The 15756-nt window shown below is 45.7% G+C and overlaps 1 protein-coding gene across 1 annotated transcript in view; it reads right to left on the reverse strand.

Annotated features, from left to right (window-relative positions):
- Cdyl2 (chromodomain Y like 2) overlaps nucleotides 1–11166 on the reverse strand; it is a 273199-nt gene extending 262033 nt beyond the window's left edge. Inside the window, exon 1 of the mRNA XM_033757875.1 lies at nucleotides 11114–11166. Within this exon, the coding sequence (XP_033613766.1) occupies nucleotides 11114–11135 (22 nt within the window). The 5' untranslated portion in view covers nucleotides 11136–11166. The remainder of the gene's footprint in view (nucleotides 1–11113) is intronic.
- Between the last annotated feature and the right edge of the window lie 4590 nt (nucleotides 11167–15756).

Genomic DNA, 15756 nt, shown 5'->3' on the forward strand with positions numbered 1-15756 from the left:
CCAAGGGATGTGGGTGGGGCATGGACACCTTTTGCTTCACATGCACAACTTTGATGGTGAAGTTCATTAGTACATGTCCACTGTGTGTACCTAGTGATTACATTCACGGCGGGGCATTGGTCCACGTACGTAACACATCTTCCTTCTTTTTAATTCACTTTGCCCTCTCTCCCCTCTCCTCTCCCTCCATCTCTGGTTCCCCTGCTCATTGGCAGGGGCTCTATCTCCCTTTTCACATTCTCTATCTTTATTTTGCGCTTTAAGTTATTCATACTTTGGTTTCTCATATGAGAGAAACCCTGTCTGCTGGGTTTATTTTCTTAACATTATGACCTTAAGGGGCACCCATTGTCCCACAAATGACTCAGACGTACCCTTCTCCAGGGCAGAGTAATAGCCCATGGTGCATGAGCACCCACCCCATGCTCCTTATCCATTCATCTGTTGATGGGCATGTAGGTCACTTCCGAGATTTACCTGCGCACTCACGACGTTTAACTCATCTCTACCCGCTTTTGCCTAACCACTCTCTATGCCTGCTGGGAACCCCTCTGATAACGCCCACTTTAAAGCTAATAGGGTACTTCCCGGTGTGCCCACACTCCTCTACCACCATCTCAGTTTTGCAAGTTTCCGTTCTTCACTCTAACTGAATTTGCAAGTTAACCATCTGTTGGTTCTATGCCGTCAGATGCTAGGACCTCTCCCAGTACTATGGCGATGACCACTGCAACTTCTGCTCACACATGATTGTGTTGATTTATGCCAGTGATGAGCTCATTAACCAGAGCAACGTCATGATAAAATCTATGGCCTTGTAGGTGACTGGTGCATGACTGTACCTCGAAGGCAGCTGTCACTGTCAAACACCAGTATGTAGTTATGGAGTGGATTAATTAATGCTTAATGGATGCCTTGGTATATAAGTCTTTGCCCACAATTATTTCCTTAAAGTAGATTTCTAGAAGCAAACTACTGAGTCAGCTGACCAAAATTTAAATATCCCACTGATATCAATATCAAATATTTTTAAACCCTCCCCAAATACTGGTACTGCCATAAAAAAACTCCTTAACATAAAACCATTGCTCCCTGCATATATGCTCTTGTTTTTCATTGTGTTATTAGAATAAAGTCTTGTGTAACTGGCTACAGCACTGTATGATGGTTGAGAGGACCACCATACACATTGCTCCTACATGAAGACCCATGTAAGAAAGCATCCTGTTTCCAGTTGCCCCTGTAGACATGTCTGAACTCTTAAAAACCTTCAACATAAAAACTGCAATGACAGCCTCTTTTTTGTTTGTTTGTTTTTGTTTTTGTTTTTTTCTGGCAGGAAACTTGACATCAGATTTTAAGTTGATTCCCCATTCTACATCCAGTTCCTATGAGTTTGATTTTTTTTATCCTTATGTACATTTTCCCATGTTATTCCATGTGGATATTTTTTGTCAGCTGATTCTAAATCCTTTGTAGAACACAACAGACTATAAACAAAGCCAGACAAAGAGATAACAGTTTCCTAGTAGGGAGAATCCCACAGTGGGCTGTGGGTTTTCTGGTCATCCCAAAGGAGCCTGCATGTTTCCCTACCCACAGCCCTCAGCTCTCAGCTCTGGAGAGAGGGTACATGGAGCAATAAAAATGTCAAGTCCCCAGAGTTCTGAAAGTCGGGAGTCCTGGCCTTGCTCTTTCTCTAGCTCTCTGACAAGTGGTTGCTGGCCCTGATCTCATGGCCTCTGATTCCACAGCTGGACAGCAAGGAGGCTTTCATGCAACCTCAGAGACCTTCCAGCTGCATGAGCATCTGCTTAGGTCAAGTTGTCAGAGCAGACAGCCAATTAGCCTCACACAGCTCAAGTGAGTCAGGGGCAAGACTGTGAGTACCTGACCAGCAATCCAAGCACTTTCTATGGTCCCTCCAAGCTGCCAATGTCAGGCTCCACAGAGCCCTCCATCCCAGCCCCAAATGACTCTATTAGTGACTTAGCCCACTGTTTCCCAAATTTAAGGAACAAAAATGCAGATTCCAGGTCTTCTCTCTCGAAAGTTCTGATACAGCTGGGCTGGGGTGGGTCCTAGAAATCTGACTGTTAACAAACATTCCAGGTAATCTTTCTTGTGACCCAGCAAGGTTGGTAAGCAATGATTCAGAAGAAGCATAGGTCGTAAACAAGGAGGGGCCTTAATCCCCTTGTGGCCCCACAGAGCATCTTGGTCTCTAGATAACGCATCAGCTGTACAGTCTCCCTCCCCTTCACTGCCAGTTGCCTTACCAGCTGAGGCAGAGTTTTCTACTGTTGGCTGCTCTGAACCCTGTAAGGTGTTTGGCAGTATTGTTGGCCTCTGCCCACTAGATGTCAGGAGCAGCTCTCCTGCCCCCATTACGACAATCAAACAGGTCTCCAAATACCACCAAATTCCCCTGGATATCAGGAAGCAAAATCACCCCTCTATTGACAACCACTGAACTACGATGACTGATCATCCCAGTTTGGTGTTAACACAGAAAGTCTACAACCTGGAAAATCCCTGTCTCGGCAAGAGAGACAGGTGCCCATTCCTTTGGGGACCTGAGGCTCTTGGGCCTCTGAGAAACCCCAGATTGCTCTAGGTACCCAAGTCTAAATCAAGGGTTTATAGAAGGCCTTGTTGTGGGGCTATGGATAAGAACTGCATCGAAATCTGATCACCCAATCCAGTAGACTATGAGCTCCATAAGGGCAGAAGACCAAATTGCTCCTGCCTTGATGATACATACAACTGTGCCCAGAATAGAGCACATGAAATGCAATCGATAAGAACTGCTAAATAAGTGGTGGATGGGAAGAAGGAAGGAAGGCTGGCTGGCTGGATGTGGATGGATGAACAGATGAATGAATAGGCAGATAAATGCACAGACAATGGACGTGCTAACTATGCGGGACTACTTCTGTGCTACCCAGTCTTGCTAACCTTCAGCACATGCCCACTCCCAGAACGTGGATGATCACACTTTCTGTGTAGAGCGGCAGGGAGGGTTAAATGTGAAAACGAAGTGAGTGTGGCTTCCAGGATTAGATTAGAATCCTAATGAAGTGCCCAGTGGCACATGGTGAAAGCTGGCTGCCTTCTTCTTTTTCTGGGGTCCAGAGAACAAATTAAATTTAATTAAATGATTCTGAAACATGAGAAATGATAGAAGAGGCTCTCACAATGCCCACAACACAGACAACAAGGAGCAAGGGAGACTGCAAACACTCTTATCTTTTATGTCTATTTCGTGGTTATAATTTCAAATTGTCCCTAATTCAGATAATGGATCCAATAAATGAGATTCCACAGTGTCCTGCCAAATGCTCTCACTCTTGCGTGCCCTGGCATCTCGGGAACTTTTAAAAAGCAGCTCTCTGTGCATCAGGCTGGTTCTCTGTGAGCCATGTGGAGCCTCTGGCCAAGTGGTTCCCACAGTGTTAATCCTCGCAGCCACCCTGAAGCCCAGAGGAAGGAAGAGGACACAGCAGAAGGCAGCAGTGCAGTCTTCACTCAGCATGTTACACTGGGGAATTTTCCCCTGGCTCGGCTAGGGAGCCTTGACCACCAAGATCAGAAGATGACCTTGGGCTGATGGCCTGTGCGTGCACGTGTGCGTGCATGCGTGTGTGTGTGGGGGGGGTAGTACTAGGGATTGAAACCAGGACCTTTACACTGAGCTGTATCCAAACCCCCTTTTTTACCTTTTAATTTGAGATGAGGTCTTGTTCAGTTGCTAAGTTGCCCGGGTAGGGGCTAGAACTTCTGATCCTCCTGCCTCAGCCTCCCAAAGGCCTAGGAATATACGTATACATCATCATGCCCAGATATGATCTACTGTTGCAACAAATTTCAAGTATATAAAGCAGCATTTTCCCCCTGTAGTGCTGAGGACTGAAGGCAATCTTGCATGCTAGGCAATCATTTAACCACTGAGCTACATCCCCAGCCTCCTGAAAGAGCACTGTTAACTGTATTCACCAGCTTTTAGATCTCCATAATGGATTCATCCTGCATTACTGCAACTCTGTACCCTTTGACTAACATTCTCCACCCTGAATCCTATTCTTTAGAGAAGAGAAAGAAGTGGAAGCCCCAAAGGCTGACATATTTTTATGAGCTGGTCAAATATGAATGAAACATAATTTCAGTAAACCTTGAAGCTCGAGACTCAAGGACTTAGGGAGACAGGGCAAGGGCACAGCCAGATGGAGACAGTATCTCCCTGAAGAGAGGTGCAGCTTCTTTCCCTTCCCCTTTAGATTCCTTACCTATCTTCCGGGAAAACTCTCACTCACCTCCACTGCCACCTCTCTGTCCCTCACCCTGCCACTATCCCTGGAGCACTGTGCCCACTCCAGACTTCTTTCAGTTCCCAAAACAACCCAAGCCCTTCTTCCCACCTCAGGGTCTTCCCAGTTCTGTCGCTCTTCTTGGAGCCTCCTTTACTGCCCAGCCCAGGGCACCGTACCCCCTCCTTGGGGGAGCCTATTATGGTTTAGATCTAAAATGCACCCCCAAACCTCCTGTGTTTAGCAGTGGAGCTTTCAGGAAGTGACGGGATCATAAGAGCCCCATACTCACCAGTGGACTGATCCACTCGTGAGTTCAGATCTGAATGAGGCGTGGGAGGATGTGGGGCACTGGGGGCACCTCCGGACGGTAAAGCGCTTGCTCTGGCTCTTCCTTGTCTCTGCTTCCACTGCCATGGGGTGAGCAGCTTTCCTTCCAGTGTCCCAGCTCCCCATTGGAGCTGGCAGACCACAGACTAAAACCTCTGAAACCATGAGCTGGAGGAAACCAATACAAAGCCCCTTGTGACCCCCCAGCTTCCCCCAGACAAGGAGCACTGTATATGTTTCCACTGGAGATATGATTTGTATCCTAATTTGAAATGTTTTGATGTCTGCTATGAGCTCAATTGTAGCTGCAGGGGTAGGGGTGGGGGTTGAAGGTCTAACATCTAATGCGAAGTATTTGGAAAGAGGTCCTATTAGAGGAAATTTGGTTTCAATAATGTAATTGTGGAGGGGGCAATGCACATGATGGAGTCAATGCCCTCATAAGAAAAGACCACAGAGAGCTTGTCACCCATGATCTATCTCTCCCTCCCTCTCTTTCTTACCACCATGTGAGGACACAGGAAGAAGGTGGCCCCCTACAAGCCAGAACAAAATCAGCCAGCACCTTGATCATGGAGTTTCCAGTCTTCAGAACTGTGAGAAATAAATTTCTGTTGTTAAAACCACCCGGTCTACTACGGTGTTTGTTATGGCAGCCTGAGCTGACAAAAAGCAATGTTCATTGGCCCCATGGAGGCCGTATCTGTCTGGATATTGCTCTTGAATCACTCCCAGGGCAGACTGATGGTCCACCTGATTCAGCAAAGCAGAGGAGGGTTTATTTTCACAAAGGGGTGAGAAATCCATACCAACCACTCCCGGAGGGAGTCAGGGAGGGCTCAGTTAGGGAAGCCACAAAGGAGAGCATTGTATAGACTCAGACCCCATGAGAGGAGCCCTGGTTCCCAGTCATGGAGATATAAGGTGACCACACAGAGAGCAGATCAGAGGAGCAAGTGCTGGACCTCACCCTACCTCCTTGACATTTTCTGCTAGGACCTTCCTGCTGACTATGCCCAGCCATAAGCCAGAGTGCACTGGGGCCTGATGTCCATGCACATCAGCTTTCTCGGCCAGAGCAAACGGAGAAGGGTAGAGAGCAGAGCAGGACTGAGGGGGAAGTGGGTGACATCCGGTGCATTCCTCTGTCTCCTTGTGCAGCTGAGCACAATGAATGAATGAAGGGTTATTCCGGGCCACAACCTTCTCTCCCACGCCTGCAGCCTGGCTATGAAGGGACGTCTTGAAGACTTTGTGTACCTTTTTCTGGTACTGCTTACAAGGAAAGAGTACAGAAATGCTTCCCAAGCGCCTGTCTTGCTATCATGTAATCTTTGACAATCAACACGGTTTTAGGGAACAACCAAGAACCTGTGGCCTGCTCCAAAACCATCTGATTAGCATTACAGATTTAGACAAAGAAAGACACCGTGTCTTGTGCACCTGTCTCTAAGTCAGGTATTACATATGTCGGCTCTGTGTGAGTATGTTCTAAAAAGGCCAGACTCTCTCTTGGGAGAGATCGTATTTCCTCTCATCTCCCACCACCCATCCTTCCAACGCTCTATTTAAACAAGTTTCACTATGCAGGGCTTATCCAGTGAGGGTCGGTCTGGATTTAGTTTGGAGGCTACAGAAGCACACTGCTGCTCCTCTCGTCTCTGGTGGGGACACAGGTGACCTCCATTCACATTGAGGCTGTGCTACTCCCAGGCTAGCCCAGCCACTGGCTGGCACAGGATGGCACAGCACCAGTGCCGGGGTATCCTTGGAAGATGATGTTGGCCTGAGGACTCCTCCCCAATTCATGTGCTGGTCAAGGCTCCCCTGTCCAATTTCCCTGACTTCCTGCTCTCTTACACAAGTCTCAGACTTGCATCCAATCCGAAGTCTTGTCCTGTCTCTTCCTGCTTCCTCCACCTTCGCCTGCTTTCCACCATCAAGTCCTTCAATAAATCTTTTTTTTTGCTTGTCTAATCCTGTCTTGGTGTCTGCTTCTTGGAGACCTAACCTGACACATGGAGCCTGGCTGTTTGACAAATTGAACAGTCTTTTGCTGCTATAGTTGGCTGTTTGTCTTAGTTTGCATGCCTAGCAATGCAAGCATGCTTTAATTGTCTTGGGTTTTTATTAATTTATGTTTTATTTTTCATTCTTTTGGTGAAAGAGAATGATGGAATTTAGAGTTTGGGGACTAAGGAGAGCAGGTGGATGAAGGTGTTGCCATGGTAACTTCTTGACCAGCTCTCAGAGCCAGTTTTGAGCTTCCATGGGGAGAAGGGAGAGTGGCCAGGAGTTGAAAGAGTGGTATTCAAGAAAGACTGCTTGAGAAGCTAGGAATACACAGACCAAGTTTGTTACAGAATTAGGAAAAAAGATACTCATGCTCACAGATGGTCACAAACTAGAATGCCCTAACAGAAGCAGTTATGCCCAGTAGGAATTATCTTCTCTGAAGATTGTATCAATCAGCTACTGCTGCATAACAAGTTTCTCCAATAACCCCCAAACTCAGTGGCTTATGTGTTCACAGATTATCTAGACTTTGGCTGATCTTGTCTGAGCTCTGTTGAGGTGCCTCTACTTCAGATATTGCTCATGTCCCTCCGTGGAATACCTGTTTATCCAGGGCAGATGTCTCTCAGTTATGGCAGAAGAAGAGAGCTAATAGAAGTGAATGAGAGCCCACACATATCAAAGCAAGTCACGGGGTTGAGGGTTGGAGAAATACTCTCCACCCATACTGAGGGTATTACAAATACAGTGGTATCTCAGTTCACAAACTTGATTCTTTCTATGATTCTGGTTGCAAACTGAGTTGGACAAGAACCAAATTGAACTCAGTGGTTAGGCTCAATGTTGACCTGATGGGGAAATTTGATTCCACTGTATGTGAACTTGGAAAGAATGAAGAATCTTCCAGTAGGACACCAGCAATAAAGGTGGATAAGGATCACTCGAAGAGGTAGCCGAAGAGAGTGAGCAAGAGTGATTTAGTGATGCGCCTGTGCAAAACACTTTCACCCTCTAACTTTGAAGCATTTTAATTAGGCCACTATCTGTAATGTGCTTTCCTTCAGGGATGAGAATCCCCACCGTGATTTCTCAGAAATATTCACAATAATCCTTCTTCTGAACTTTAACTTTGTCCTCAGGCCAACTGCCTTCATGGTAGCATGATGGCTGAGGCAGATCAGAGCATACTTCCTCAACCAACCAATAAAGGTCTAACACTGCCTACTGCAAAGACAAACCAAGTGTGGCTGGGCAAATGATGTGCATGGCTAGCTCAGGGCCGAGCTCCTGTCCGTCACAGTTCCAACAAGGGCAACACTACATTCCCGGCACCCCTCAAATCACATACTTGTTACACATCAGAGTAGAGTTCATCCCACAAAGAAAAGCTCTTAAGAAAGGGACAAGGGTGAAAGAAATGCGGAAATCACGTAAACAGTATTGAGGGCAAGCATACACATTTCCTAACCTCATGGAGCTCACAGACTGCTGAGGAGAGAGAAGTCAATGATGACATAAACATATGATTACAAACTGGTAAATCCAAGGTAGAAAAGAAATGAAGAGGCTGTTACTGGAACAGATAATTGGCCATCTCCTGTGATGAATAGGGAAGGCTAATCTGGAAGGGCAGACAGGATAAATTAGGTACAAGAAGTTATATATTGGGGGCAGGGGAAAAAGGATGTTTAGAGCCTCACAGGCGAGGGAACAGGTTCTGGGACTAAAAAGATAATGACCCCAGAGGCAGCTCAGGAAGGACCAGTGTAGATAGAAGTCAAAGACAAATAGGGGAGATATGAGGAGGAGGGAGAGAGAGAAGAGAGATCAGATGCACAGACCATTCACAGCACAAAAACGCTTTGTAAGATTTTTTTTTAATTCCTAGAGAAGTTGTGATTATGAGAGATCTTGAGTAGAGAAAGGACACATTTCTCCTTAAGTTTCTTTCACTCCCGTGTACTATGGAAAATGAGTTGGAGTTGACAAGAGTGGAAAGAAAGACTTGATAGCTGTGGCCCAGGAAAACAGGGATGGGAGTTTGGAGATGAAGCCAAATAGAAAAATATGGAGGATAAAGCAGAGCAAACAGGACTTGAAGAGAGATGAGGGAAGATGGTTAGACTGGTGATCTCTTACCTCCTGAATTTAATGCCCATTGAAGACATTCTTGTTTCTCTACAGCTTTCATTCAGTGGTCCAAGGAAGTTGTGGAGATGGCCATGGCAGTAAAACATATGAAAGGAATTCTAAATCAAAATCCCCCTTACATTCCCTCAAATGTTCTCTGTGTGCCAGTGTGCAGGATTTTGAAATCACAGAGACCCAGTTTTCAATCCCACATTTGACCCTTATTAGCTAGACAGTATGAGTGACCTATTTTAATCTAACAGAGATTTGGTTTCCAGATCCTTAAAATGGGGGTTATAATAACCACCTTTCAGGGGTGGCTTTAGCCTGGTTTGGTTCCATCAGATGATACATGTGAAAACCTCGGCAAAGGGTAAAAGGGCTACAAAATGCTATTTGGTGTAATGATAAGTCAAATTGCTCTCTGATGAGAGAATATTATCTAGCACATTGGTTTCTGGTAATGACTTATTCTATATTTATTCACCCAAAAAAGAGAAATTGCTTCATGGGTCTTTGTTACAATGTCATGCTCCTACAAATGACAGGGTCAAAACCTTTCTGTGAGACTTGACAATGAAGAATTTCAAATGGAAAAATACAAAGTATCCTATTTTGGGTACACATTTTTGCCACAAAAAAAAACAACAACAAAAAAAATACCTGTCCTCAATGACCTGTCACCTGTGTCTACAGTCCTCTTTGACAAATTGCACAGGTGTCAAAGCCACAGGCAAACAAATGTTCAACACACAATGGGATCAAAAGAGGCCAGGAAAGGAGCTGGGCTGGTCCCACGCAAAGATCTTACTCAAATTCACTAAGAAAAGAAAAGATTTGAAACAGAAAGGCACAGGTCTATGATAGACTGAAAGGTGGCAAATTCTAGATCTTGATTAACGTCACCAGCTTCCCTCCAAACTTTCTCTTCTGCTGTTGGCTACACCACAGACAGATTTCCCCCCTCACAAACCCCCAGGTTCGAGCCCAGAAGAAAAAGAAATTCTCTTCCTGGTAGTTTCTGGGCAGATCCTGAGGTGCACTCTGATTGGACCAACTTGAGTCACATGCTCATTCTTCAACCAATCATTTGGCCAGAAGGATAGTGTTGTTGATAGGTCTGGACCTCACTCTCATCTCTGAGGGAAGAGAGATGGGTAAAGAGACCTCATCTGAGAGTGGAAGACAGAGATGATGCCCAAACAAAAATCAAGGATAAGTGCAGAGGGATAATGCTGAGAACCCCAACTCTTCTCAGTCTGCTTCAGATTGAATGGGGTTCCAAGCACCACACCCCTTCCTCTATCCTTTCAACACCATGACGGCCACAGCTTCCAGCTGCTGCGAGTATCTGGGTGTCCCAAGATCCCTCGTTGCTTCTCTGACTGCACCTCTGACATCTCTTACACCTCCCTGGGTTAAAATGTTAAAACCCGTTTGAAGTACCTTGGTTGTGATTTCTGCTCCACACCCACGATATCTTCCTGTACTTCACCTATAAATTAGCTCAGCTTTCCTCAAACTTAATGCAATCTTTTTTCATTCCCTTTAAAATACTACAGTGCAAAGTCAGGTCACTTTGAACCTTTTTGTCTCTGAATTGGTTTCTTCTCCCCGAAAGCGTTGGAGGCTTCCCCTTTGACGGCCACTCAGGACATTCCATTCCTTAGTCCCCATGTCTGTTGTGTGATGTCTCCTCTCCCTTCTGAGTCTGAGATATGGAATTTCACCTGCATCTGCCCTTTGCCTCTGTTGCTTACGCCATAAGCCCCTGAGAGCTGATCCTACTCTGCCTCTCATTTCATCACGAGCTCCTCATCATCATCTGTGAGCTCAAGACTCAAAGCTCAGACTCTTGTTTCTGCCTGCCTGATGGTTATCTCCACCTGGGTAATCCACAGGCCCCTCAACATCTCCCACGTGGAACCTGTGTGTGTGTGTGGTACTGGAGCTTGAACTCAGAGTCTTGCACATCCATAGAATATATAGGTAAATATGTGGAGATTTGTTACGGAGAGAGCTCACAAGCTGGAGCCCCAGGAAAGCTGGTGATATAATTACATCTGAGGCCAAAGCGCTGAAAACTAGACCAGTGGGGAGAAAGGTACTGGTATAAGTCCTGGGGTCCGGAGGCCTGAGAACCAGAGCCTCAGATGTCCAGGCTCAAGAAGGGAGAGCACTCCCTCCACCCTTCAGCTCTGTTCAGGCCCTCAATGGAAGGACAACGCCTTCTCACCCTGGTGAGGTTTGCTCTCCTTCCCTCCGTCTACTGATAAAATACCCAGCTTTCCAATCAACCCCTTAGCTCGGTCCCTGTCGCAGAAACCTACCGCCACCGAATCTCCGATTCATCTGCCGGTTCCCTTCCACATGATGCTAGTTTCCATCCGGGACACTCCTGACATTTTGTGGGTGTGTTCCACAAAGCCAATGTCCAGGCCGCTGTGATTTCTCTGCTGGCTCCACCTCCTGCTGGGGTGTGCACTGCCCTCGGGCGGACGTGCTGCCTGGCAGAATCCACAGATAACCCAGCCTCGCCCAGGTGCTGCCAAATCATGCTCTCAGGGGTAAAATCCATGCACCTGCATTTCTGTCAAGCTCCCAAATGATCTGCATGTGGATCTACTTGAGAACCCTTGATTTAAATGACCTACAAAGATAATCTTTAGTACATTTTTATCCTTCATTTTCTATTCCTTTCTATTTTAACCCATTAAATAAAGCATCAAAGAAAAATAGTGCCTAATGTTTAGATGGCATTCACTATCTTCATCTGAGGTGGTATTTTCCTGAAACGGCAAAGCTTCCCATACTTTAGGTGGACATCCACACAAGTAAACTACCACAGCCTTCTGACTGACCCACAGGGCTACTGTAGCAAGTTCAAGGCCATGGCAAACATAAAAGGGGGAATGTAGGAGTTGGAAGGGAAAGACAAAGGAAGAAATGAGAAGATATCAAAAGTTAGATGCTAGGCTCCTGATCTGTTATCAAAACAAACATTACACTAAGACGAACACAATTAAGGACAAGATTTCAAGATATATGAACAAGTTGGTCAGCCACCCCTGCAACCAGCCTTTCATGGCTCTCAATCTTTTAAGCCTATTTTTGTTTTGGTTTTCCTAGGATTCACCCGACATAATTTCCCTTCATGAGCCACTCAAATGCTTGAGAATGCTCCCAACATCTTGGAGATAATATTCCATCAACCACTTTTTGAAGCACTGTTTTTCTAAACTCCTCTCTCCGCAAATAACCCATATGGACTTCAGTACATGGTTTCAGCCTCTCTGAAAAAAAAATTTCATTTTTCTTTCTAATTTCCATAGTTATTCTTTCTCCAGGGTTTAGACAAAAGAGAAGGGAAAATTTTAAAGATCTACCCACAATCTCTGTTTTTCAGTTCTACCCAACTCCGCATTTCAGCAATGTGAACTGACGTTGTACCCTAGGCTCTGGACCATCAAGAACTTTGTCTCTCTGTGACCTGAAAGCTACCTGGGCCCAGAATTACCTGTCCAGCTCAGTCCCCACATCTAAGCAGTAACATAAGCTCAACGCACTCAGACGCCAACCCCGGGCAAAGAAGGTTCAGATACAGAGCTGCATGGACCTGGATGGAGCCCACCCCTCCCTGCTCCAGTGCAGACCAGACCAGAAAGGGATTCTGGGAATACTGGAGTGTCCACCTACTCTGCCAAGCCTTGGGCAATGCTGGGCTCCCAGCCAACTTCCACGTTATTTCATTTGTCTTTTGCATGCAATAGGTAAAAAGCACTGCTCCAGCACATTCTGTTGTACCAGAATCGCCTCCAGCACAGGAAAGCCTGAGTGAAAAGCTAATCACTTTTCTCAAGATGGCTCCTCCCTCCAGTGCTGTTTCCAATACTAGCCAAGTAAAGCTTAAAAAAATTCTAGAATGCCAGGGTTAGACAGCCCTCAAAACGATTTCCAGTAAAGGGACAGGACAGGACCAAAGCTCCTGACTCTTAGCCCACTGTTCTTGCCATAAGTCAGGACTCTCTAGAGAAACAGACAATGCATGAAATTAACCACGACACTGGGGCTTTCTGCCCGCTTCCACTTGGAAATGAGAAGCATGTTTGTTTAAAGCAGCTTCAGTGGAGTACAAGAGAGATTCATTCGGCATCACAGATGCACGTGAGACCTGGTCAAGCTCTCAGAAAGCACATGAAGGAGTCCTGTGCTCTTCCTGCCTTCCCAGCCAACCATTCCTTTGGGAAACTGTTCCATTCCATCCCTTGAGGGCCTTGCAGATGTGTCAGGCACAGAGCTCTGCCCAAAGAACCCACTGAAGGTACCACATGACCAGATTAAGCCAATTATACTTTTGACCTGCAGTAGGAACAACAAAAAAAAGCTACTAAAAGACGTCCATGTCCTCCTAATCCCTGGAACCTGTAGATATATCACCTTATAGGGCAAAGGGGAATTATCTAATTATCTATGGCAGCCAAAAAAGGCTGCTAATCACATTAAGATGAGGAATCTTCTGTATTATCAAGTCGAACCCAAAGTATCTTAAGTATTTTTAAAAATGGAAGAGGGGCAGTCAGAGGAAGAGGTGTGGAGAAAGCAGCAGGGTCAGAGAAATGCTTCATTGCTGGCTTTGAAGATGAGAAGAGGCCACGAGCCAAGGAATATTGGAGGCCATTGGGAAGCTGAAAAAAGCAAGGAAATGGATCTCCCGAGAGCCTCCAGAAAAAGCCAGCCTGTGTGATGGTCCACACAGCATGCAAAGGGCAAGAGCTGTCCCTCTGAGGTGGCCTGTGATTTCCCTGTTGTCTTACTCCCAAGAAAGGCACTTCTTTCAGACTCCAAACCAACTGCCACATCTTCTGTACCATGTTTCCCAAGACTGCTATTTGGAGAGGATTCAAAACTTGAGCTTTTGTTTTCCCAGCATCCATTTATCCTTGTGGTTATGACAACGCCAACTTGCCCTTTTGCAGCATTCTCTTTTGATTCTCAGCCTAGTGACTTGAGAGAGGATGACCTCTCCTACCTCCCTCCATCCCACTGCCCATTTTCTTGAGTGGGCACGTGATGCCATTCTGACCAATCATGGTATTTCCCAGGCCTCTATAACTGAGGGAGAACAAGGGTAGGTGTGACCTCAAGCCAGTCACATGAAAGTCAGCCCAGGACCTTCACAGAGGAAATGCACAGGAGTCTCTGTTGAGCTTGCTGGTGGGTATTAGAGGACTGTCCACCAGAAGCTAGGACAGATGTATGAAATGGTTTCTCAGAACCTTTGGAGGGTTTGTGGCCCTGATGACATCTTGATTGAGAACTTAGGGTCTCCAGAAATGTGGGAGAATAAAATAATGTTGGTTTAAATCACCCAATTTCGGGTCATTTGTTACAGTGGCCCTAGGAAATTAATCCAGAGGGACAATGGGAGACCTATATTGGAATATTTGGACACAAGAGGGTCACTTGATGTGATTTGCATCTTAATAGGATCTCTGCAATTACAGTACAGAAAGTACCTGTAGGGAAATGAGGGAAATATGCTGAGATGGCCATTGGAAAAATGCAGGCAAGATATGATGTTTCCCCAAATGGGGTGAAGAGAATTCGATTCTAGACAGATCCTTAGGTAGAACCAACAGCACTTGCTTCCAATTGCATGTAGAATATTAAAGAAGGAGAAATGACAAGAATGCAGGCAGGGACTTGGGCCTGAGTTACACAGATGTGGCACTGCCAGTGCTTAAGTTGGGAAAATTATGGTGGAGCAGGTTCTGATCTACATGGGGACTATCAGGAGCTCTCTACTGCTTTTGAGGACCTCTATCCACCTAAGAGAAGATGCTGCTAAGGCAGCTGTATCTTCTAGAGCAGAGTTCTGAGAAAAGTCCAAGCTAGGGATATAAATTTGAAAGTCATCAGCCCACGACTGGAGTTCAAATGTGTGGTTAGATGAGAAGAGAATAAGGGTAGAAGAGAGAGAATATCCAAACTTCAAGTACTTGGGCACTCTCACTTTTAGAGAGCTAAATAGTGACAGAGATCTAGAAGACTGTCCAGAAATGGAAGAAGGACTAAGAGAGGAAGTTGTCCCAGAAACCAAGAGAAGAAAGCACATTAAAGAGAAAGAACAACTGTGCCAAGTACAACTGACAGGTCGTATCAGAAAGGGGCTGGGAAAGCACCACTGGATGTAGACACAAGAAAGTCACTGGACTCTGGTGAAGAGCAGTTTCAGAGAAGTAGAGGAATGCAAGCCTGATGAAGATGGGCCAACACGGAGTGGGACAAGAGAACTTGGAAGCAGCGTGTAGGAGCAAGTCTCCTAGGAATCCCTTGAGCCTATTAAGTTCTTATTTGCCCTTTGAACTGACTCTCTGCTGTTCACAACCAACTCCCCTCCAAAAAAGTCCAGACTCACAGAGGTGGATGACAACAGACAAAGGAAGGTAGTGACCACCTACTGTGTTCCAGGGACTTAATATCACCTCATTTAATTTTAACTTAATTATAATAAAGTTATACAAAAGATACTCTTTAACCCACATTACGTATAAGGAGACTGAGGCTCACAGAAATTAACTACCTTTGCATTCAAACTTTCATTCCAACCCCGACCTGACTAAATTCTACAGCAAACCATAGGAAACAAATGATCCTGAAGGAAACAGGGTCACTGCACCCCTATTTTTGCATTGATATGTACCTCTTATGGCTTATATCTCAATGTCCCCCCAAAGCCTTATGCACTTATAGGTGGGGCTTCTGGAAGGCAGCTGGATCACAGGTATATGATAACTGGATCAGTCCTACTGATTGGTTTAGCATAGTTGTGGGTGATGTAATTACTAAAGAGGGAAGCCCAATCCTGGGTGTGAGTTGCAACAACCATTAAGCTTATAACCTGGATGGAATATAAAGGAAAAGAAAGAGGGAAGGCTTGCTGCTTCCTGCTTCCTGCCTGCCCTGCCATAGA

Source organism: Fukomys damarensis, unplaced genomic scaffold (genome assembly GCF_012274545.1).
Source record: "Fukomys damarensis isolate Sample0158 unplaced genomic scaffold, DMR_v1.0_HiC HiC_scaffold_32, whole genome shotgun sequence".
Lineage (NCBI taxonomy): Eukaryota > Metazoa > Chordata > Mammalia > Rodentia > Bathyergidae > Fukomys > Fukomys damarensis.